Consider the following 22,823-nt stretch of genomic DNA (forward strand, 5'->3'; position numbering starts at 1 on the left):
AGAATCCCAAGATCCTGAGCTCATGACCTGAGCTGAAATCAAGAGTTGGACACTTAACCAAATGAGCCACCCAGGTGCCCCAATTCTGTGTTTTAAAATATGTTTGTTGTTCCTGCTGAGGTGAATCCAATACAATAATTTCAATCAGCTTAACAACAGATGGCATCCTCTCAGATTTATATAGGCTTATCACTAATCGGAATCTTGAGAAGTGCACTGATGTACTTTTAGTAAAGGGAAATTTTCTTGGAGACGTTTCACTCCATGCAGATCATGGCCTGATGCTGTGGCCTTTAAATGGCCAGCCATGCTGTTTTCCACTGTATGTTGGGTGGGAGATGTCAGTTCAGCCTAGGCCTGATGATGAGTCTGGGGTGGTGCCTTTATACTAGGTGCGCTCTGGGTGACAGGTGCCTTCTGCTGAGCTCTAGCAGCCTCAAGTATGGGATATATGTTGGACTTACTCACTGAATACTCACACCGATTTTCCAAGTTTAATACAAAATTCCCTTCTGAAATACCTTCCAAACAATGCATTTTTTTTTTTTTCTGGTGGTGTTGGGGCGGTAGGGAGTTGGAACAATTCTGTGAAGGTTTCAGTAAATTTTTCCTTAAAACCTGGATGCAGTTTTCTTTCAACTGAGACATAGCCAAGTGCCTATTTGTCTAGACAAGTAAGTAGTAGATGACTAAGGAATAGTGCTGAGTTAATGCCATTCCCTGTCAGGGTCTCAGATGAAAGACCGTTAACATTTTCCGTGCAAACGTTTTGTCTTCGTTTTTATTGATGACGTTGATTTAAAGATGCTCTGGTTTAAGCTAAGAATATGTAATGTTTAGATTATATAACCGTTACATAAATAAAGTAGGGTCAATTATTACCTGGACTTCAAATAACTATTAATCAAGTAACCAGCTTTTTTGGGGGGGGGAGGAGGGAATAGGAGACTATGCTCTGTATTTTACCCCACTGTGAAAGAAAGAAAGAAATACTAGCTCTCAACAACTAACTTTCAGTTTGTCCCCAAATGTGTAGAGAGGCCTTGAGTACTTAAAAGGGAAGTTGGAGATTTAGTTTCTGCTTTACCTCCTTCAGCCACAGCAGCCTTGTGGGCTGTGTGGGGTCAGGGGTAAGATATTTTAACCTTTTTTGTACCTATCAAGATAGTTATGAGAGCCAGGCTAATTATTTCTTGAATCGAGCAAAGATTCTAAAAAATAACAAACACAATCTTAGCCTTTTTGTATATTATGACTTACAAATGAAAATAAATACCAGTTGAGGAGCTATATATAAATATATATATACACACACACACACATATATATGAGGATATATATACATATATATGTATGTGTGTATATATATTATATATATTTATTTTTAGAGAAGAAAAAATACCCTTTAAAATCTCATATCCTGATGCACAAGTATTACAGATAATCACAAAGCCGCAGAGCCCCGGATGAGCAGGGCCCTGACTACTCTGCTCTTCTGTGTTCATAGGAGAACAGGACAGAAAGGGGAGGCCAGGAGGATGATTAAAGGGCTGGAAAGATGACTTCCTAGCAGTGCGATATTAAGGCCATTAATATGTCTGCATTTCAGCTCCAGTGTGTTAATATATTATTTTACCTATTAAAATATCATAAAGATTACCCATAATTAAAGATGATTTAGAGCCTAAGTCATAACTAGATCTAACTTCATGCAAACACATTTAGAGTGAATTCACTTTAAAGTGGAATTTAGCTAGCCTAATGAAAACAGTATCTACAGGACACTGAAAAGCCAGAGAAAAGAAAGACACTATATATGGTCAGTACAATAAAAACCCTGACAACCCTTTTATGGATTCGTACCCAAAGAGTCTGTCTTGAAGGAACATGTGTAAAGCACTGCTTAAAAGAAAATGTTGGCTAGTTCTTTGTTTTCTAATAAATGATACATTTCCAATACTGAACTTCTGTGCTTTATTTTTCATCATCACCGGGAACAGCCGGGCAGCCAGTTCTCCTTTTTTTCGGGCAATCAGCATGTTTTACTTCACATTTGTACCGACTTGAAACAACAGTTACATTTGCAACTCCAGAAAGCTAAGATGAAACTTTGTTCTTGCTTTTGTGTTGAGCCCTACAATTTATTTCTCTCCTGGCAACAGATTTTAAATCTCTCTTCCTCCCCCTCTCTCTTTTCTTCCTTTTCATGGGAACTGTTTGGTGAGTGCCGACAAAGCGCTCTGTGTGTGTGTGTGTGTGTGTGTGTGTGTGTGTGTGTGTGTGTTTTCCCCTTTGCCCGGTTTCTGTGTCGGTGTGCACAGGCACGCATTCATTAACGTAATTCCTCAACATCCAACAAGAGCACATCATAAACCCGGGAGAAAAAGCCTCATAAATATTTAGATGTTCCCTCTACCTTCCAAACTGGAGTGAAAAGCTTATTTAGTGAAGTGTTGGTCTTGGTTAATCTGCATGTGAATCAAGATTGGGGACAAAAGGATGAAAAGGTGATGGAAACTCGAATACAAACCCTATGGTCTCCAGGGGGTCATTCATCTTGTTCTTGTCAATACCATCCCGGGGCTTGGCTTTTTTCTGCGCATGAGCAAACAGAGCAGGTTTCCAAAGGCAGCTGGCAAAGGATGTGTGTGCTTTGTTCTATCTTGTAGTTTTTTAAGGAATGAAATTGCTTTACACTTTATATTTCACTGACTTCTTCATCCTTCTGAGTTGCTGCTAGCCATGGAGTGATGCATCTGTATTTAGGGATATATACAAACACACAAGACAGGCAGTATGAACAGGATTTTTTTTTTTTAATTGTGACAAAATATACAGAAGGCTTACCATTTTAATCATGTTAAAGTGTATAATTCAGTGGCATTTACTACCATCAGTGTTGTGTGGCTGTCACCACCATTTCCAGAAACTTTTCATCATCCCAAACATGAGTTCTGTACACATTAAACAGTAACTCCTGACCTGCCCCTCCCCCAGGGTACACAAGATTATTTTAAAACTCCATACCTAAAACTCTCTGTGGAGTGGTTACTCCTGGCAGTTGATTTCAGAGGTGCTGTGGTGCTGGGCAACGGGGAGTGAAGGAAAATGAAGAAGGTAAAGCAAGGAAAGTCTTTTCTTTAAGTGTGCTTTGACTGAGCTAATGGACTGGAAGCCTGGAAACGAATATGGGGAAAGAAACTTGGATGTCAAGTAGCCGGTCTGCCTGCCTCACCAGAATGAAAGAAAATGATAGTGAAAAGTTGAGCAGCTTTTGAAAATTCCCCATTATTATAAAAAAATCGGTTAAGAATTTTAAAGTAAAACTCAAAGATAAAAGCCTATTAACACTTGATGTTGTTTGAGACAAAGCAAGAGAATTAGGTATTCTACAGAGCTATTCCTGGGGGGGTATATTGTACTTGACCAAAGACTTGATGTGAAAGCTAGGAGAATGACCTTATAACTAACGGTTGAAATTAATTTATATTATTATTTCCCATTTTACTTGTCTCTGAGGTTGTAACCAATTTGCATTTTATTTTTTTTTAAAGATTTTATTTATTTATTTGACAGACGGAGATCACAAGTAGGCAGAGAGGCAGGCAGAGACAGAGAGAGGGGGAAGCAGGCTCCCCGCTGAGCAGAGAGCCCTATGCAGGGCTCTATCCCAGGATATATGCAATATATGCAATGCAATTTTAAAAAGTGGGGGCTGTCCTACTGAGTTTGTCTTAATGGGATGCTTTTTCCTAGCATCTATAGCCAGGTTCCCTCACTAAGAATGAGTATTAGCAGTTGAGACCACATGTGAGTGACTAATACTCTTCTCTCAGTGGAAGTCATGCCTGCCATTATCACTGATTATTTAAGGAATTTTATTATTTTATACAGTGTGAAGATAGCAGCTTTCAGGAGCAGGTGTTGGGGGAGGGCAGAGTGTGTGTGTGGAGCCAGAGGCCCGGGGGAACTGGGGGGAGAGGCAAAGCTGGTACATTGGGAACTTGAAGTTCCAAATAATGGGAGTTCTGATTCGCTTAACCAAAACGAAGGTTCACTGACCAAGGTAAATGGGAACTATGAATCGACATTACTGCGGGAGCTCAAATGATGCCATAAGGAAATGTTCTTCCAGGCTGGCTCTCTTGCGCTCAGAAGCTGCCTCTTTGGCAAACTCCTTCTGTGCGGCGACTGCCACCATGGCTACTGCATCCTTCAAATATTTTCTTCCACCGCAGCCAGCAGTCCCACCAAGAAAAGGGTGGTCCCTGTTTTCCTGAAGTTTCCATGGGCGTGTAGCCACAACTGACTTGCTGCGGGGGGTCGGGCGGCTTTCTGGGAAGGACCTGGAGTCCTGCGTGCACTGCCTGCTGATGCTGGCAGAGGGGTCAGGGCACAAGAAAATCACACGAGATTTCCCGTGAAACCACAATGGTTCTTTAAGGAAAGCAGGAGGAGTAAGGGGAAAGCTCTGGCAGATAGTTGTCTGGCCGGGCAGGCAACCGCGGCGCTGACCATTCACGGCAAAATTGGTCTTTTGAGCTCCGGGTATATGAGTTGGATCAGTGAGGGTTAGTGAGGCTACTGGCCAAACACGTATTAGTTTAAATACAATAAAAGCACATTTCTTATTTGGGTAACAGAACTATACCGGTAAAGAGGTCTACAGAATGGCCTTTCTCTGGGCAGTCACTTGGGGACTCTTTATCTTCTGGACGCAAGCCCCATTCCAGCTGGCCCCGCTAGGACAGACTGCTAGAGGACATGGGGAGGCTTCTATGGGCCAGGCTGGGAAGGGGCACCTAGCCCCTCCCCTTGACCCCTATTGTATTGACTAGAACTCAGTCACATGGCCACACCTAAGTTTAAGGGAGGTGGGAAATGTGGATTAGTGGGGTGCCCAGAAAGAAGAGGAAATCATTTTGGTGAATTGCTGTGAATTTTTGCCTCATTGCTTGCCATGATTCTGCAAACGGGCCGGAAACCGGAGGCATGTAGTGGGCGAGAGGAACAGTTACTGTGTTCTCACCAAGGCCTTCAACTCCTATAATCCTCTCATCAGCCTGGGGGCTGGGACAACCAACCTCCTCATCAGAAGTGAAGAAACAGAGGCCTAGAGAGAGTATGTAACTTGCCCAAGGTTGCAAAACTGGAAATTGTTGGGAGTCAGGATTTGACACAGGATAAGGCTGAGCACACAGGGCTGTAGGGGAGACTAGGTGAGTTGATGTTTGTGAAGACCCAGGTCATGCCAAGCATGTGCGAAACAGTCAGTGGAAGTTGGACCATTAATCTGGTCCTCAGGCTAAGCACAGCCTCTCAGAGGGAAGCTCATCTGGAGACCAGCCTTGAGGCTCAGGGATGATGGGTGTCCGTAGAGGAACGTTCCAAAAGGCTCTTTCCTACTGAGGATAGGGGACTACCAGATCTGAATCTATCCGGAGCCCATCCGGAGGCTCCTATCCTGAGCCTGGATCTGTTCATTAAGTAAGAGCCATTACTGAGCTGGTCAAGTTCATGTTAGGGCCATACCGGCCATCACCACTGCCCCAACACACTACCCTCCCCAGGGGAGGACAAGCTTCTCCCATTCTTGTCCTCAGCTGAAGCTGGTCACTGCAGGCTCAATACTCGTGAAGGACATCAAGCACGTTAACAGGCAGCTGATTGCTTGTAATTTGGGGCTTACTTGCTCCCTTCGCCACCCAGCAAATTTCTCGAAGGCACAATCACTTGGTGTCCTCACTTCACGCATGACACACAGGAAGCCATCTCAGTGTACGCCAACAGCCAATCCGTACCGAGCAGTCCCTAGATCCCAAGCGTCTGTCTGGCCTTGACAGTCGTTGCCCATCTCATCCTCACAGTAACACTCTAAAGTGGGTTTTATTAGAGCCCCGTTTTCCAGCAAGGGACACGGAGAATTGCTGAGATCCAGGTAACTGCCCCATATCACAGCAGGAGATTTTCTTCCTTGTATCGCCTCACCGGGCTGGCTTTCTTTCTTTCTTTCTTCTGTAACATTTATTTATTTGAGAGGGAGAACGAGAGAGTGAGGGAGAGGAGGACATCATGAGTGGGGGGAGGGGCAGAGGCACAAGCAGACTCCTCGCAGAGCAGGGAGCCCAAAGCCTGACGGAGCTGGATCCCAGCACCCCGAGATCGTGACCTGTGCCCAAGGCAGCCACTGCTTAACCGACTGAGCCACCCAGGCGCCCTGGGGACCACTTGAATTCCGTGACAGAGAGACCGACGTCCTGTTCCATGCCAGAGGCACAGGGACATCTAGAAGGAGCAGTGACTCAACTGCAAGCACAGGGACAGATGGCTCGAGGGGGAGGTCGGGGCTGTGGGAAGAGGGGCAGTGAGGCTAGATCCCCAAGACCTCGACCAGGAGGGGCTCCATTAGAGACCACGGTGGCAAACGGAATGTCAGGACAAGTAGCCTCAAGCCCAAGAGAGCAGCCTGAGAGGGCAAGACGGGACTCCTTTGTCATAGGGGCAGAGGCCCGGGCTGGATCCCTCAAGAGTAGGGCAGCACACCCAGTAACAGAGAAGGGTGCCGCCAGGGGACCTCGAACTACAGAAAAGATTAATAAGAATGTTCAGAAACATTCCACAGGGTTGACCTGGGTCTCCATTGAAATGTAAATGAGGTCAGGCTTCGGGAACCCCTGCTGGATTTTTCCGAGATTCTTTATCAACCCTGTAATTTTTCTCGCTGTTTGTAATTTTTAAAACTCTGACCTTTCGATAACTAAAACTCCTTTGTCCTTTTTTTAATTTGTGTTTGTTTTGGAGGCAGCAGGGATGAGGAGAGGTTGAGGAAGCTGTGTCCTTCCTGCAGGGGCCTGCGGGAGGGGCTGGCCTCAATTCCAGGGGCTGGCCAGGAAGGAGACCAGGTGGAGCTGAAGGGCTGGGCTGGCGGCCGGGGGCTGGCCGGGGACGCAGGGGCACAGAGGGCTGGTCAGGAACTGGCCGGGGACGCAGGGGAAGGAGGACATTGATCCACTTCTTTGGTCACTTCTAGAACTTCACTCTCAGACCCAAGAAGGATCTGTGTCACACAGAATTTTGTGTCCATGTCAGGAGGAAGCCAGTGCACATACTTACCTTTTTATTACAACTGCAGTTTCAATTAAATTAGGAGGGGAGCCTGGGTGGCTCTGTTGGTTAAGTGTCTGCCTTTGGCTCAGGTCATGATCCCAGGATCCTGGGATCGGGCCCCATCTCTGGGCCCTCTGCTCAGCCTACAGTCGGCTTCTCCTTTTCCCTCTGCCTGCCGCTCGGCCTGCTGTGCTCTCTCACTCTCTCTGCGTCAAATAAATTAATAAAATCTTAAAATAAATTAGGAAGGAAAGACTACAGGCTTTGCAAATCTCCTTTGTCAGAATTTGGGGATGAGAAGCACCTTACAGCTAAAATCACTGGAGGCCTACCACTGCAGAGGGGGAACCGCAGCTCCTGAGCTATCTGCTTGGAACGGCTTGGCCACAGAAACTCCTGGTTGCTGAGCAGATAGGGTGTTGGTAGAACAAACTGTGAGGCTTAATTAGCATGAAGCTTTTCTCCCCAGATCTGGGGCTTCCTTTTGATTCCTAACAGGGGAACATAGCTAGTGAATGGCAGCATGTTTTAGTTTTGTGAAGTCGACCACTAATTCAATTCAATTCCAATGAAAAACAAACAGCGGGTCCAAGAACTCTTCTGTTTTTTCTTCTCTGAAAGACTTCTTAATATTTTCCTATGGTTAACATTATACAGAAACCAGGACCTTTTCGTCAACAATGCAGATCTTGTAAACAATTTCAAACACAGCCTAGGACCTTAACGGCCTGTTGAACCACCCGGAGCCAACGGGAAGTTTAGGATCCATAGAAAGACTAAAGCCGTGGAAACCCCATGGGGTTGACAGACACATGAGCTAAAACCTGAGCTAGCAGACAAGGAACGGTATTTTTGTGTGTAGAACTTGAAAAATAAACCTGCCTGGTGAGAATGTTTTCCTGGAGTTCTTTTCTTCCCCATGCAATTCCCCTTTATTTCCTTGACTACACCGACACCGTTCCTGGATGCTGTGCACCGTTGAGTCTGCTGAATACAGGGCCAGGGGAAGCATAAATGGCACTGAGAAATCTTCGGTTAAGTATTTTTATTATTTATTTATTCATTCAGTCACTTATTTATTTATTCATTTATGTGTGTGTGTGTGTTTTAAAGGTTTTATTTATTCATTTGACAGAGAGATCACAAGTAGGCAAAGAAAGAGGGGGAAGCAGGCTCCCCGCTGAGCAGAGGGCCCGATGTGGGGCTCGATCCCAGGACCCTGAGATCATGACCTGAGCCGAAGGCAGAGGCTTAACCTACTGAGCCACCCAGGTGCCCCAATTTATTTGTTATTTTTAAGTAGGCTCCATTGCCCGCCCAATGCGGGGCTTGAACTCACAGCCCTAAGATCAAGACCTGAGCTGAGATCAGGAGTCTGAAGCCTACCTGACTGAGCCACCCAAGTGCCTCAGTCTTATGTTAGATATTTTTAAAGAGCTATAATGAGATGCCAGTCATGGTTCCCATCCAGAAAGTTCCCTGACAGACATTAAGAACAAGGTTACAGTGCGCACACATTGTGCTGCTGGTATGCATACGTTGTGTTATAAATAAAAAATTCTATCACATCACACCAGCAAGTTCTAAGTTTAAAGTAACTCGTAGCAACACAGAGACTGTGTGGCGAGGCTGCTGGGCTGGTAGGAAATACCCTCCAACCACAGAAAATGGGGAAAAGCAGAGGCAGGGAGTGAGCCAGGGAGCTTGAGACTGCATGGGGGAGGGGAAGCCCCAAGAGGGAGGCCCAAGCCCCGCGCTCAGGTCTGTGTCATTTACAAAGTGAGCTGACAGCTTAGTCATGGGACCAGGATTTTGCCTTGGGAAAATCTGGTGTAAAAATCAGTGCTTTGGGATTTTTTGCTGTGGTCTGTACAGCATTACCCTTACTTAGTGCACAGTTGTATACAGAGGTTACAGTAAGTGAGTTCTGTAAAAACAGATATGGAGAGAAAAATTCTTATCGAGCCCTTGTCAGGGATTCAGTTATCGTTCAGGCTCAATCACACCCCCCAGGTATGGAGTGATGACACTCTGCCCTTTTGGTAACATATGAGACAAGCGTGGATTTTGTTCAGCATTAGTGTTGTAATGAAGTGAGCAATTCACTCAAGAGGGACCCCCAATTCCAGAAGTGTTTATTTAAACGATTCCTTTTTCTTTTCAGCTACCTTGATTTAGTTGTGGGTCCCCCGGCTTTCATCTTGAAATGATTCTCTGAAAGCTGCTTTTGATAACCTGAAAACCACGGAGAGAAAGTCCTGGGTCTCTGGGTCAGCTTTGCAGAGGTTGTCTGCCAGCCAGGCATGGTGACAGATCCAGAGGCGATGGAAATCAGCGTCAGAGAGCTCGTTTGGCCGGAGTTGAGGCTTCTGGGGTTCACTTGGAGAGATCAAGGTCACTTCAGGGAAGGCCCTGGGAAGCCAGAGCTGTCACCGGCTCTCGAGTTGCTTCATATGCGACCTGACGAAACTGACCTGCAGAAGCCGCTTGCGATTGTAGATACATATGTCCCCCCCCACCCCCCGCTCTCAGACCTGAAGTTCCTCAAAACATGAGCAATTTTTTCCCATGGCGTCTGATTTAAAAAGTGGGGGGGGGGGTGCTCGTTGCTTTGTTTACCGAATGTCTGCTAGGAGACACCCTACTTGTTCACTTGCCTGTGTTGTTGGCTGTGGCCACCCGTGCACGGTCTGGAGAAGGCCCTCGAACTGGCCTAAGGCAGCCAAACAGGTGCTCGGGCATCACATTTTTAAACCTGGGGTTAGTCGGCAACTGTCGGTGTTAGAACACAGCGGTGGGATCCCAGGGTTCTGTGAGCTCCTGCAAGTCTGGACAGTGCCTGTCCACCCTGTCCCAGACCTTCCAGGCCCCCCTACCTGTCTGCTCCGTTGTCAGCAGGGCAGGAAAGGGAGGGACGCAGCCTCCTTTTCCTCACTGGCCCCGCTGCTTCCGAGCTCTTTCTACTGTCTGGCAGCTGAAAACTGGGTCTTGAAGAGCTTGGGGGCCCCGGGCCAGCTTTCCATCTTTGGTCTCTGCTGCGGACAACACAGCCAGCCTGGGAGGATCAAGGCTCCTTTTCATCAGGTCCTTTGTCCTTTTACTTCCTGGTGTCAGCAGTCCTGGGAACAGGAAACGGTTTGTGCAATAGGAAGACAGGAAACTGATGACTAAGTACCTTTGAGTTTCGTGGATGCAATTTCAATGCAAATAGAGTTATTTACCCACTTTCTAAAAACCCACGTGCATCCACATAGGAGCTATCCCAAGAGCTCACTCTTTTTAGGTTTCTGTTTACTAAAAGCTACTGTGTGCCAGGGATTTTGCTGGGCACGTCATGTTCATTTACTCCCGTGATCCCAACACCATCCTTCGCTTGCACGACCCCATTTACAGGTGAGAGGACAGGCGTACATAGTTGAAGTAGCTTCTGGTAAGTGGCAGGGCCGAGATATGAGCCCAGGACACCGGTGGCTGCCACGCTGGACCCCCCGTGCTCAGTGCTTCCGCCAAGGGCCAGCAAACACTTCACAGTGAATGTTTTAGGGCTTTATCTCCTTGCTTCGGTTTAAAGACGATTCATCTATGTCATCTGTGAGAAAAGCATTTCTATGGCTTGGCAGGTAGTTATGTAGTGTGGCTAAGGCACTATTATTTCATATTTTCACGATGTGGAAGGAAGTACTCATTAGACACCAAGTGTCTGAGCCCAGAGAGAAAGGCCTCCTTCTCCCTGATCCTGATACCAAGGAGGGCTGGCCACTCCCTTTCCCGAGGGGAGTGACAGGGTCTGGTTGGGGCCCTTTGATTAAGTGGAAGCCGCCTTCCTCTAATCAGGCACCTGCCCCGATTAATGTTGGAATGGGGTCGGCTGAGGGACTGGAGAAAGTAAGTCTGGCTCTGGGTCCTCAGAGGTCAAGGATTCCAGTTGCAGAGAAGGGCCTGCCTCCTCTCCCACCCGCGGCCAGGCGGGCCAAGAGGAAGCCGGTCCTGGAGGGGGAGTTAGGATTATTGCTGGCATGTCCGCTGATGGGACAGTTTACAAAACTGTCTTTGAACTCTGTGAACGCAAGTCTTTTTCTCTTTCCTCATTTCAGGATATAACAGTTTAGTGTTCTTGATCCATCCACCCCCCCCCCCACACACACCCCTTCTGTTCCCTGAACAGCTTTACCTGGACAGAGAAACGCTACCCTCACGGGCAGAAGGTGAGGGGGGGAGCGGGGAGGCCGCACTCCACCATCTGTCACAGTTTCAGCGGGCACTTCCCCACTACTTAATTCCAAGCTCGCACTATAAATACAGGGCACCCATTTTAGAACTGTTAAACAAACGTGTTACTCATTTCACTATGCTGCGTTTTATTTCCATCTGAAAAACCATGCTTACTACCAACGGGTATGAGAAAAACACTGCCACCAATGCCTGTTCATCAGGTCGGTGGCCCTTGAAGGTCTACAAAATGTAACTGTCACACATTTTTATAGATGGGCTTGGACAGAATAATTAGGAAATAGTAAATGCTGGCATCATCAGGATTGCTTGTGAGTTCAGCAAAGGAGCGTGAACAGCTATCCAGGACAGAGGAGAGAGCAGAACAGAGGTACTCCTTATGGAGTGAAATATCAGAGTTTTCCGTGAGGAGAAAGTAATCATTTTTCAGCTCTGGCAACAACCTGTTTATTAAACCATTATTTGGTGGAAAATAGAAAGTAAAACAGAAAACTTCAGTATTTCATTATAACTGGCTAAATATGATTTTCATAAATTTTCTTTCTAAACTTGGATATATGCCCAAAGAGCCTGTATATGTATACATATTTTCAACAGAAAAATTCGGTTTAGTCACAATTGTAAATCTGAGTAAAACTCAGATTTAATGGACATGAAGATAAGAAATGAGAAGTTTTCCAAATATGCAAATAAACTGATGCAAATGTAAGTATTATTCAGTATTATTCAGAACGTTTTTGACAAGTGGTAGGACAGAAAGCAGGTGACCCAAGTGGCCGTCAGCCCTGCTGGGAGCCAGGCACCAAGCATCACTCTTCAGTTGCTGGATCAGAGGCATTCCTGGGGCTTCGGCGGGAAGGGCAGGGCAGTGTGGCTACGAGAAGGAACTAGGCCCAGAGTGGTGTGGAAATAGTTCAACATTTAAAAATGGAGAATGTTTACCGGTGTGTACTGATTGAGTATCAGTGCTGTGAATAACTGCTTTTAACCTTATACGTAAAGTGATTCTGACAAAGCCTCTTTTATACTAAAACAGGAGGTACTTGTTTTCTGACCTAGTAAAGATTGGGGGGGGACTATGGATGCCCGGGCCCCTGTTGCCACAAATGGTAGGGTTCTTGCGGGGTGGGAATAGGCATCTCACACTCCAAAGGGCTTTTTAGGAATTGTGGAATCGCACTGCAAAAACTGTTCGCACAGTAGCAGACGCCGAGGCCTCTTCTTCCCCTTTTGTCTTCCCTGTGTCACCGGAGGCAAGGGTTTTCTGATGCTACTATTTACTCAGGTAAGTATTCTGGACTGGGGAGCAGCTTACACAGCTGCCTGCCCTGCCTAGAGACCAAGTAGGTCTAAGTTTTTTTCTTTCTTGTTTTCTTCTATTCCCTCAGGACAGGTAACTACCAAAAGAAGACGATGTGTAAACCATCAGAAGAGCAGACAGAGGAAAAGGCCTGGAGTCTACTCTCCAGGAATTGTTACGCCCTCGGAGTGGTAAGTTTCTCCACTAGGAACTCTAGAGATGATTTTGTAGGGCTCCACTTTTTCAGTTGTAACATGTTAAAGAAAAAAAGAGAGAGAGAGAGAGAGAGAGAGAGAGAAAGGAAGAAAACAAAGAAATTTTTTGGTTTTAACCTTTTGTTAATTATAAAAATGTAAGAATTTCAGTCAAATGTATTATATTGTCTAAGGAACACCAATATCCAAAAATATGACCTTTTTTTTTCAGTAAGCAGAGCAAAAATGACACCTAAGAATTTTAAACAGATTTCTTACTGCCATCATATGACCGCCCATCTGTGCATGGGGTTATCCTAGGCACAGAAATCAAATTCCAACACAATCAGCTTGCTGATATGGTGAGAACATCTTATTTAGAATCTCAGAATTTTAGAACTTCAAAGCCTTCTGAGATTGCTCAGTTCACATGTCAGAGACAATATTACTTACTTGGTGTTGCACAGCTCATTAAGATAGAATAAGGGCTTTTTATACCCAACACAGCAATCTCTTCTCTATAGGACACCTGCATTTCAGCGGGATGTAGGAATTTAATGTTTGAAAAAGATTCAACATCATCACTGGTTAGGATACTGAAAGAAGACGGACTCAGAGAGGACAGTATTTTAGTCATTTCAAGACACAGCTTTGGGGCACCCAAATTTAACTGACAGAACGGCCAGAAGTGTGCTGTGAGTCGCTCAGGACTTAGGAGGTTTGCTTTGAATCTGGTTCCCAGCATTTACTAACTGCGTCACAAGAGTCACATCACTTGGTTAACTCTGAGTCTCAGCTTCTTCACTATAAAATAGGGGTAATAATTAACTCGAAGCTGCCAGGTACTCAATGAGCTCATAACCAAAGTGTTTAACAGTTCGTAGGGACTCTATAAATGTCAGTCCTCTTCTTGTTGTTCTAATCTTATAAAAAACTGTTTAGAAAGTACAAATACACAGTAATTACAGGAAAAATGTACAGGAAAAATGCAGCATTTTAGGCTATAAGTTAAATTTTAGTAAAGGACAGTGGTATTTGATTAAATGACTTGGACATGAGTAGGCACGTCCTTGCTCACAAAAAATGTTTACTCACATTAGTTATTTAAAACTAACACAGAGAGGGGTGGGTCCCCGGCTGGCTCAGTTGGTAGAGGATGTGACTCTTGATCTTGGGGTCATGTGTTTGAAGCCCAAGTTGGGGGCAGAGTTAACTTAAAACAAATAAATATATAAAGGGTACATTTGAAAAACCAAACCAAAACAAAACCCTAATGCATAGATTATGAATCACTCTGTATCTGCTTAATATGTTAAAAAAAAGTCTAATTACAGGTCCATCCTGAATGAGTCAGATCTCGAAGGGAAAAAACAGAAAATCAACAACTCTAGGGGAACACTATGGAAATCGTTTTGCAATTGTAAACCCATGAATCAGTCTGAAAGTTGATCAAAACTAAATGCATTCTGGGGCGCCTGGGTGGCTCAGTGGGTTAAGCCTCTGCCTTCTGCTCAGGTCATGATCTCAGGGTTCTGGATCCAGCTCCAGCGACCCAGCCCTGCATCAGGCTCTCTGCTCAGCAGGGAGCCTGCTTCCCCACCACCCCCTCCCTGCCAGCCTCTCTATTTGTGATCTCTGTCAAATAAAAAAAATCTTTAAAACAACAACAACAACAACAACAAAACAAAACACATTTTTAATTTACTCTCATATTCCTATAATTAGCAGATGGTTATTTTTTTAGTTGAAGTTTCTGTTCAAGTGTGGAACTAAGATGGGATTACCTGGCACAAGCCTACATCCTGGCTGGGAACGTCTTTCCCTCTCAAGTTTCATGTAGGGTCAAATGAGTAGAAACTCTACACCATCAGTCCACATTTAACCACTGTGCAGTGGTTTAAGCTAAATGTTAGTATTACATCTGCAACTATCATGTTAGTGGTTCTAAAAGGCAGCACAATTAACAGAACAGCTGTGAAGAGCAATGCCTTTCATTTTACAAATGGTACATTTGCACTAAGAGATTATATAAATATGCCTCACTGAAAGGAATCCATGTTATTGCTTGATTAATCCATTTCCTTGTATTAAAAAATTCTCAATGCTCTTCTCCATGAACACTTTAGCTTGACATTTGAGGCCAACCAAAAACTGGCACCTACTACTCTTTCTGGAAATCCTGCTCTGCAGCCTGACCGAGTTCTTGTCCATACCCCCCACCTCCCAGGGCTGTGTTGCTTAGGCTCCCAGGCCCCGAGTGGTAGTGCTCATTTCCATTCTTAGGACATTTTGTCTTTACTTTTATTAGTTAACTTTTCATCCGTATGTGATCCTAACTCCCAGCTTAGCCTTAGGGTTCGTGACAGTCTTTCGATATACTAGGTACTCAAATATTTGTTCATTAAGAAATTAAGTGTCATTTTCAGACTTCCAAAATAGTGACTGATAAGACATCTCACAACTGAAAAGGATACTTGAGAAATCTACTAAGATAATAAAGAAACATAAATAAGACAATAAACAAAAGATTATAGGAAAGCCCCACTCCATTGTAGGAACATTTAAAGATTAAAAAACAAAACAAAAACAAAAACACAAACACATTTGGGACACAAGGCCATCAAAGATTGGATTCTTAAGTCCGAAGAAGAGTATTTTATTTTAGTTCCTGATAGAACTCCAAGGTGATGGAAGAGAAGAAATATTTGGAATTTTCAAGTTTTCTACTTTAAATGTCAAGAATAGCAATAAGCAAATAAAAGCCAATCAAATTTTAGAGAACAGAAAATATATTTCCACTCGTGTTTAGTTACTGATGTTAGATGTGGAAACAGTTTTAGTGTCAACCTATTAAATGACATAGTTTTTCATAGTGAAAACACTATTATAGAGATCTTCAACATGAAGCTCACCATGTGTGCATTGTAACTTGTGAATATTGTAAAGCTATTTTGTAATAATGTTGATTAACGAGTCTTTCCATAGTAACTCTTAGATTTTTAAGCTTCTTGGAGTCAACTGATATATCCCAACAATTTTTGTATTCTTCATGCACTTGTTACATGTTAGGTAATTAATTGGGGTAAGATATACCCAAAAGGTCTGAGGCAGGAGTGTGAGAGAGACAAGGAAGGGGTATGGTGGGTAGCACGGTTGTCTCCAGAGGCATCTCCCCGAATGGACCCGGTTCTGCCTGCGTGGGACCAATTGCTTACTACTCTGAAGCACCAACTACCTCTCCTCTGAAGTCTGGCTATTCACATCTATCCTAAATGTTTGCTGGAAGGATCAAAAGAATATAGGTAAGGGGTTTGCACAGTTTCTGGTGAAGATCTACTTAATACTTTTTTGAATATATTTTTAATGAGTGCCTACATGTACTGTTCTGTTCCAGGTGTTGGGAATGCCACAGAGAACAAAATAAAGCCCTTGCTCTTCTGGAGTTTACATTGTAGGGGGAGGGGAGAGGCAAATTTTCCCATAGAACATGTCTGGTAGAAATAAATGTTATAAAAAGAATTAAAATGGTGGGGGTGGAAGCAGATAGAATATAGAGGGAGCGTATGTGTACTTGGCATGTGTTATCCAGGGTGGTAAGGGGAACCTTCTCTGGCAAGACCTGAGAAAGTGTGGGAGGCAGGCTTACAGATGCGAGAGGAACGCTCTGCAAAGAGAGGGTACACCAGGTGCAAAATCCTGGAGCGGAAAGCATGCCTGGCCTGTTTAAAGATGGGAAGGAATTCCGGAGGGAGAGCTCAGTGTGCTGGGGGAAGAGAGAAACAAGGGCTGTGAGGCAGCAGGGGCCAGAGCATGTGGGGTCTTGAAGGACTTGATAAGGTCTTAGGTTTTTCATCTGAGAGGAGAAACGCAGAACTGTGAGCAGAGAAGTGATCTATGTATATCTGAAAAGGCAACACATAGCAGCTGTTATAAATGCTATAGCCACATGAGATTTAATATGTGGGACATGAATATTGATGATTCTTTAACTCTGATCTGGTTTACCAGAAGATGGCTTACCAGAAGAATCAGGTGAGCCATATGAAATTGCAATTTCTACCCATCAACAATGGTGGAACATCATTAAAAGTTTCAACCTGACTTACTGGATAGGATTAGTAAAGGGGTTTAGAACATAGGCTTTCGGATAAAATGTAAGTGGAACTGAATCCCCCGATCCAGTACTCATGAGCTTGACAAACATCACTTAACCTCCTTCTCCTTGTGTTTCCCCTAACATAAAACAGGGATAATAGCACACATAAATTACAAGGTTGCCTTGAAAATTAAATGAGATATACTTGTAAAGGATTTAGCACTGGGCCTGGGAGCTTACTAAATAAGGAAACTGATTAAGAAGGGGAATGAAATCTTTTACACTATCAAACTACTTGAATAGCTAAGTCCTCTTTAAAATACCTATCATTTTGCTACATACTGAAGTAGCATAGGTTAGTTTCTAAAGAGGCAACAGGTTTATTTTTAATCAAAATCCTGCATTTAGAAAATCGTGCATTTACAAAATCCTTCCTTTAAATTGGTAATTGAGTAGGCGAATATTCTATGGCAATGGAAGTAGGAGAACTTAAAATATTTTAGAGTTAAATGTTTTCAATGTCCACTTTGTCTGCAGGGCAATTCCATTTCCTCTACCAAAGTAGCTTAAATTTAGAAACAATGTTCCTTAAATGAACAGGACAGAAGCTACTTGCTACTCAAAGAGTATCTGTTCAAAATTCAGCTAGTTTCAATACAACTCAAACTTAAGTGTTCCTCAGAATTTCTATGAAGTTAAAATTTTACCAAGAAACCCCCATGTAAGTTCTTCCCAGTTAAAACAGAGTAGACATGATTAACAGATTTCAGCCACTTGTCGCTCTCACCACGGTCAGTATGATGTTCGATTTCGTCTACATTTATTGAACATGTCATAATAGGCTTGCAGGAGAATGCAGATGCAGATTTTGCGACTGACAACATTCTATAAACCAAAGAGAGCTACAGTGTTGCACTTCAGAAATCTTTCCCAAACAAACCTAAATATTTGAAATCCATCATACCACAAGGAAAACCCTCCTGCCCATTGTATCATTTTTTTACAAGTGGGCAAATGTGAACGTAGACTTCCACTTTTCGAACTAGGTACATGATCTTATTCCGGCTGCATTTCAAAACTGCACGCTGATGCCATCACGGAGTGCAACATCATCCCCCCTTCACGTCCCCGTCCCCCTCCGTATTTCCTACAGCTCGGTGCCTGCTCCAGACTGCAGCCTAGTCTCAGAATAACGGACGCTGCATCACCGCAGACCCTGTCCCTAGAGGCGTGCCCCGCCACTGGGCCAGGTACTGCACAGGTAGTGGCGATGCCGTCGGGGCGACGAGGGGCGCCCACGCGGAACCCACGGCGCGTCAGGCTCCTTCCCGCAGCGGTGGCTCTGGAAGCCGGAGGACCGCGGGGACGCCGGCGGGGGGCGGTGGGTGGGCATGTCTTCGTGCGATGCCACCAACGACAGAGCAGTAATCTGAGCCCCCCGGGAACGCGTCCTACAGGGGAGAACTCGACACCCGGGAACGAAGATTCCGCAGCTTCTAGCCCCCACCCCGCCATTTGGGGGTCCGACGGCCCCGCCGTTCCAACCCTCCCCCCACGGCGCGCCCCCGCGCCAGCCCCCGCCCCGGCCCCGGCCCGCCCCACGCAGGCGCGCGGCAGGCCCGGCCCCTCCCCCCTCGCTCGCGGGGCCCCGGCAGGGGCGGAGCGACCCTCGGAAGGGGCGTGGCCGCCTGACTCGACGCGCGCACGCGCTCTCGGGCCTTACGGCTACGTGTCGGGCCACGTGACGCCCACCCCGAAAGTCCCCCGTGAAGCAACAGGACGTTAAAAAAAATTCTTTTCTTTGGGGTGGGGGGTGAGAACGGACGAGAGGATTTTTTAAAAAAACTATAGTAACGCAGGAGAGGATGGGGCCGTGCGGTGGCGAGCGCAGCCCTGGCGCGGCCCGCATGCCATCCCTCTCACCTAACGCCACAGCCCGACCGCGCCCGCCAGACGAGCCGGCCCGGCGGCGGGGAGCGCGAAGCGGCGCGGCCCTCGCCCCCGCCCCAGTCGCAAGCACCGCCACCCGGCGCCCTCCCCCACCCGTCGGCCCCGCACCCGTCCCTCCCGCCACCGTCGCCCGCCTCGGCGGAGACCCCAGCCCGGCGCCCAGGCCGGGCTCGCCGGGCGCCGCCTCCGTCACGCACCCCGCCGGAGGGAGACGTCGCGGCGGCCGCGGCGGCGGCGCCCGGGCCGGGGGCTGCGGGGGGCGGTGGCGGGAGGAGGAGCGCGCCGGCCGGGCCCCGCTAACGGCCGCCCTGCGCGGCCCCGCCCGCCGCCCGCCCCCGGCCCTCCCCGCGCCGCCGCCCCTCCCCCCGCGCCGCCGCCGCCGCTGGCAGCGCCGCCTGAACTGAGGCGAACTCCGCCGCCAAGTGAGTGAGGAGGAGGAGGAGGCGGCGAGGAGGAGGAGGAAGAGGAGGAGCGGAGTCAGAGCGCGGCGGCAGCGGCAGAGGCGGCCGCGGCGGGGACCAGCCCAGAGAGACCCCGAGCCCGCGGCAGAAGCGGCGGCGGCGGCTGAGCGGGCGCGACCAGCCGAGCGAGCGGCGGCGGCCCGGCTCCTCCTCGTCCGGCGCCGAGCGGCCCGCGCCCGCACTCGGCCCGCGGAGACCCGCCTCCCGCCCGCCGGCCTCGTGAGGGACGCGCCGAGCCGGCGGCCGAGGAGCGGCGGCGGGCCGGGAGCGCGTCGGGCCGCGGGCGGAAAGTGCCTGCGGGGGCGGGGAGAGCGCGGCGAGCGCGCGGTCCGGCCGCCCCGGCGCCCGGCGCGGGAGCGGAGCGGAGCGGGACGCCGAGTCCCGAGCGGCCGGCGGCCGGGGCTCCCCGCCCCTCCCTCCTCTCCGGCGGCGGCGGCGGCGGCGGCGGCGGCGGGCGGAGTGAGCTGCGGAGCCTGGAATATGGTCGGGGAAATGGAAACGAAGGAGAAGCCGAAGCCCACCCCAGATTACCTGATGCAGCTGATGAACGACAAGAAGCTCATGAGCAGCCTGCCCAACTTCTGCGGGATCTTCAACCACCTCGAGCGGCTGCTGGACGAAGGTGAGTCTCCTCGGCGGCCCCTCGCGGCCCGCGCCCGGGCGGCGGCCCCTCTTCCCGGGACCCGACGCCCGCCAGCGTGTTGGGAGGGCGGGAAGGTCGCGGCCGGCGGGGCCCGTGCGCTCGGGGACGGAGAGGCCCGGGCGGGGCGCATGGAGGCGGCGCCGAGGCCGGGCTCGCGGGGCGCGGCGGCGGGCGGGTCGGGGCCGCGGGGCGCGGGCGGGACGCGCCGGCGGGACGCTCGCCCCCCTCCCCGCCCCCCCCCCCCCCGCCCCCGGACCCGAGACCCCCCGGGCCGGAGATCCCGGGCCTCGCGCGGCCGGCGCCCAAGTTGGTGCGCCGGGGAAGGCTGCAGGGCGAGCCCTCTCGCGGCCCCGGCTTCCCGCCGCGCCTGCGAGCACCGCGACGGCCGGGAGCTTCGCGGGCCTACCCGAGAGGAGCCCGGCCTCGCCCGGCCCGCGCCCCGCGGGCGCCTGAAGGACATGGGCCCCGGGGCGCTCCCGGAGGGGTCTCTCCCGGAGGACGCCGCCGGTTCCCCAAGTGGAGGATCCAGCGGGGCTTTTGCTTTTTTGGAGTTTGTGCAGCTCGCAGACACTCGGGGGGAGTAGCGCGGGGCCGGGCGATTTAAAGGAATTCCGCGGGAGAGCGAAAGTAGAGCTGGTTTAGCCCGAGGCCAGGACAGCGGAAAGCACTTTGTGTCCTTTTGTTGGGGGAAGCGAGAACTGTTGGGGAGTTGAACTTCACTTCGGGCGGGCGGGGGTGCGGACGCCAAGTACCGCGAGGACGGAGGTCGACGTGGTCCCGGCCGGAGAGAACTCGGGCGGGGAGCTGCTGCGAGGACGCCGCCGCCTGCCTTTGCCGCGCAGGAGCCAAGACGGGTGCAGGGCCGAGGGGAGCCGCGAGGAAAAGTTTCAGCGACGCCTCGGTGGTGCAGAGCTGCGCGCTGCGAAGCACGACAAGAAGATTAATTTGGGCCAACTCTGGAATTTCTTTAACAAGTTCTGTGGCGTGGCTCTGGATTTCGGAATCCTCGGAGCGGGGCACGTCTGCGAGCGCCTGCAGACCGAAGAAGGACCAACAGAGCAGTCGGCTCTGGAACTCGAGTAGCCAGGAGTTTTCTCCTAGAAGCGACACCGGAGGACCTGACGCTGAGAACTGTCTTACGGAATTGACCAGTGGATTTTAGATTTTTCACAGGAATTTCGAAATCTTTCCTATAGAACTAGGGAGAAGGAATCTGAAGCATAGAGAGTTGGAATGTCACCGAAGAACAAAAGACCGGAAATCTCTCCGTGGTTAAAGATGGTTAAAGAAGAATCCCAGGAGTTTTTGTTGTCAAGAAAGTCATAGAAACAACTTTAAAAGTACGAAATTGTTAGGTATTACTGCGTCCTGGCTTTTGCTTACATATGTTAAACACAGCAGCAGTAACCTTACTGGAATGTGCTTTTCCCACTGTTGAAACAGCAAATGTTTATTTCATATTGCTCCAGAAAAAACTTGAGCTGTCCCTTTAAGGGGTTCTGCTTTTTCTATTTGTGTTGGCATTTGAAAGATTGTGGAGGCAGAAAACTTTCTGGAATGTCAAAAAAAAAAAAAAAAATTGCTGGGACTCTTAAATTGAGTATTTCCAAATGTGAGCGCTAAGGGGCGCCAGTTATTTTTTTTTTAAACGTGAGAAATGTTTGGAGCAAAATGTGTATAACGTACTCAATAATCGGATCTGTATTAAGTTTAGTTGAAATTTAAATCACAATAAATCATTTTATGTGTTATTTTGTGGAGTTATAATACATAATGTATTTGCAAACACTGAGAACACATTCTTTAAAATTATAGAAACAATTTTGTTACATTTCAAAAACAATATGCTTTTTCTGCCATGGGATATTGTGGTAAAATTAAGTTTTAGTAGTATTTCTAAAAATTTCTTTCAAGGTTTCTTTTTTTAGTACAGTTATTTAGAAGAAATCTTTCATAGACATTAAAATGAAAATGGGTCTCACAATATTTAGGGCTAAAGTTGCATTCTTTATATTAAAATATTGAGTTTAGTCAAATGACATAGGTTATAAAAAAATTGGAAGTATTTTCTCTTTATGCGTATTTTGTTTAAAAACATACATAATTTGAGTTTCTCTGATTAGTTCTGAAAGGCTTCACACTTTGCTTTTATGTTGATCTAAAATCTCTAAATGATAATTTGGAATTGTTCTCTGTTCAAGTTTCTAATGTTGGCTTCAGTAATTTGTAATCTTCGAAATCTAGAATTTCACTTATGTCATTATCTCTTAACAAAGGTTTTTTGTTGATTCCTCTGTAGTTGGAAATCATAACCATTTGCATTTTAAAACTTGGAGATCACTAGCTGAGGATACATTCTAAATGATTTTTTTTTTCTTTTATTGTGGTTTACTCCATCCCTTATCTTGGTCTATCTTGAATTTTAGCCTTTTCAAGTCCCCAGCCTAAGTAAAGATTGCTTCTTTGTGGTAGCTGGGATGTTTAAAATGGACAGCATAATGACTAGGAAGTTTGATTGTTTTTTTTTTTTTTTTAAATCAGACCAGTACAAACACACAGGAAAAGGGGCTATTCCTTACTGTGGAATAAGCTGCTTCCTCTAATTGTTAGTCTTATAATAAACTTAATTTAACTTAAGAAAAATACGTTTTTTGAAATGTATCGCTTTTTGGGGGGCCAGATTTTATTCTGAAAATTTGGCAACTTGCTTTGCCCCTTTTGTGGCCTGTCATTGTCTAAAACAAATTAATCATGACTTCTGTTTGTGGTTAGGAGTTACATTTTTCCTCTTCCATATGATTGGTGGAAAAATTTCTTCAATTTAGATAAAGCTGTAAACCTA

General features: G+C 47.2%; 2 protein-coding genes and 1 long non-coding RNA gene across 10 annotated transcripts in view; 2 read left to right on the forward strand and 1 right to left on the reverse strand.

Annotated features, from left to right (window-relative positions):
- Positions 1-11,223, reverse strand: part of LOC309864874 — a 53,715-nt gene extending 42,492 nt beyond the window's left edge. The window contains exons 1-3 of one of the 2 annotated variants that reach the window (XR_014311803.1): positions 9,984-11,223; positions 5,802-6,015; positions 2,531-2,756 (exon numbers count right to left, since the gene is read on the reverse strand). This is a non-coding gene — a long non-coding RNA (uncharacterized lncRNA). Of the gene's footprint in view, positions 1-2,530; positions 2,757-5,801; positions 6,016-7,113; positions 7,311-9,983 lie in introns of those variants that run through there. The other variant, XR_014311804.1, reaches the window with a different exon arrangement.
- An 8,444-nt stretch (positions 11,224-19,667) lies between these two features.
- The window catches only part of QKI (QKI, KH domain containing RNA binding), a 155,381-nt gene continuing 152,225 nt past the window's right edge, over positions 19,668-22,823 (forward strand). For 3 of the 7 annotated variants that reach the window (XR_014311800.1, XM_082730752.1, XM_082730755.1), the window contains exon 1: positions 19,670-19,960. Coding sequence is in view for 6 of the 7 variants with exons in the window: in XM_082730752.1 (XP_082586878.1) it covers positions 19,819-19,960 (142 nt within the window). In the remaining variant the exon portion in view is untranslated. Of the gene's footprint in view, positions 19,961-22,823 lie in introns of all 7 variants that reach the window. The other 4 variants (XM_082730753.1, XM_082730756.1, XM_082730754.1 and 1 more) reach the window with 2 other exon arrangements.
- Positions 19,967-21,730, forward strand: LOC309864872 (uncharacterized protein). Its single transcript, XM_082730762.1, has 2 exons — positions 19,967-20,465; positions 20,542-21,730. The coding sequence occupies exons 1-2, from the start codon at positions 20,110-20,112 to the stop codon at positions 20,621-20,623; spliced, it is 438 nt and encodes a 145-aa protein (XP_082586888.1). The 5' UTR covers positions 19,967-20,109; the 3' UTR covers positions 20,624-21,730.

The sequence above is a fragment of the Mustela nivalis genome (genome assembly GCF_964662115.1).
Source record: "Mustela nivalis genome assembly, chromosome: 5".
Classification (NCBI taxonomy): domain Eukaryota; kingdom Metazoa; phylum Chordata; class Mammalia; order Carnivora; family Mustelidae; genus Mustela; species Mustela nivalis.

Excerpts from the sequence above, each read along its gene's own strand:
- LOC309864872 (XM_082730762.1), top strand. The coding sequence starts at position 20,110 with ATGGAGGCGGCGCCGAGGCCGGGCTCGCGGGGCGCGGCGGCGGGCGGG. Across the intron at positions 20,466-20,541 it reads CCCGGGGCGCTCCCGGAGGG|CTCGCAGACACTCGGGGGGA; the intron begins GTCTCTCCCGGA and ends GAGTTTGTGCAG.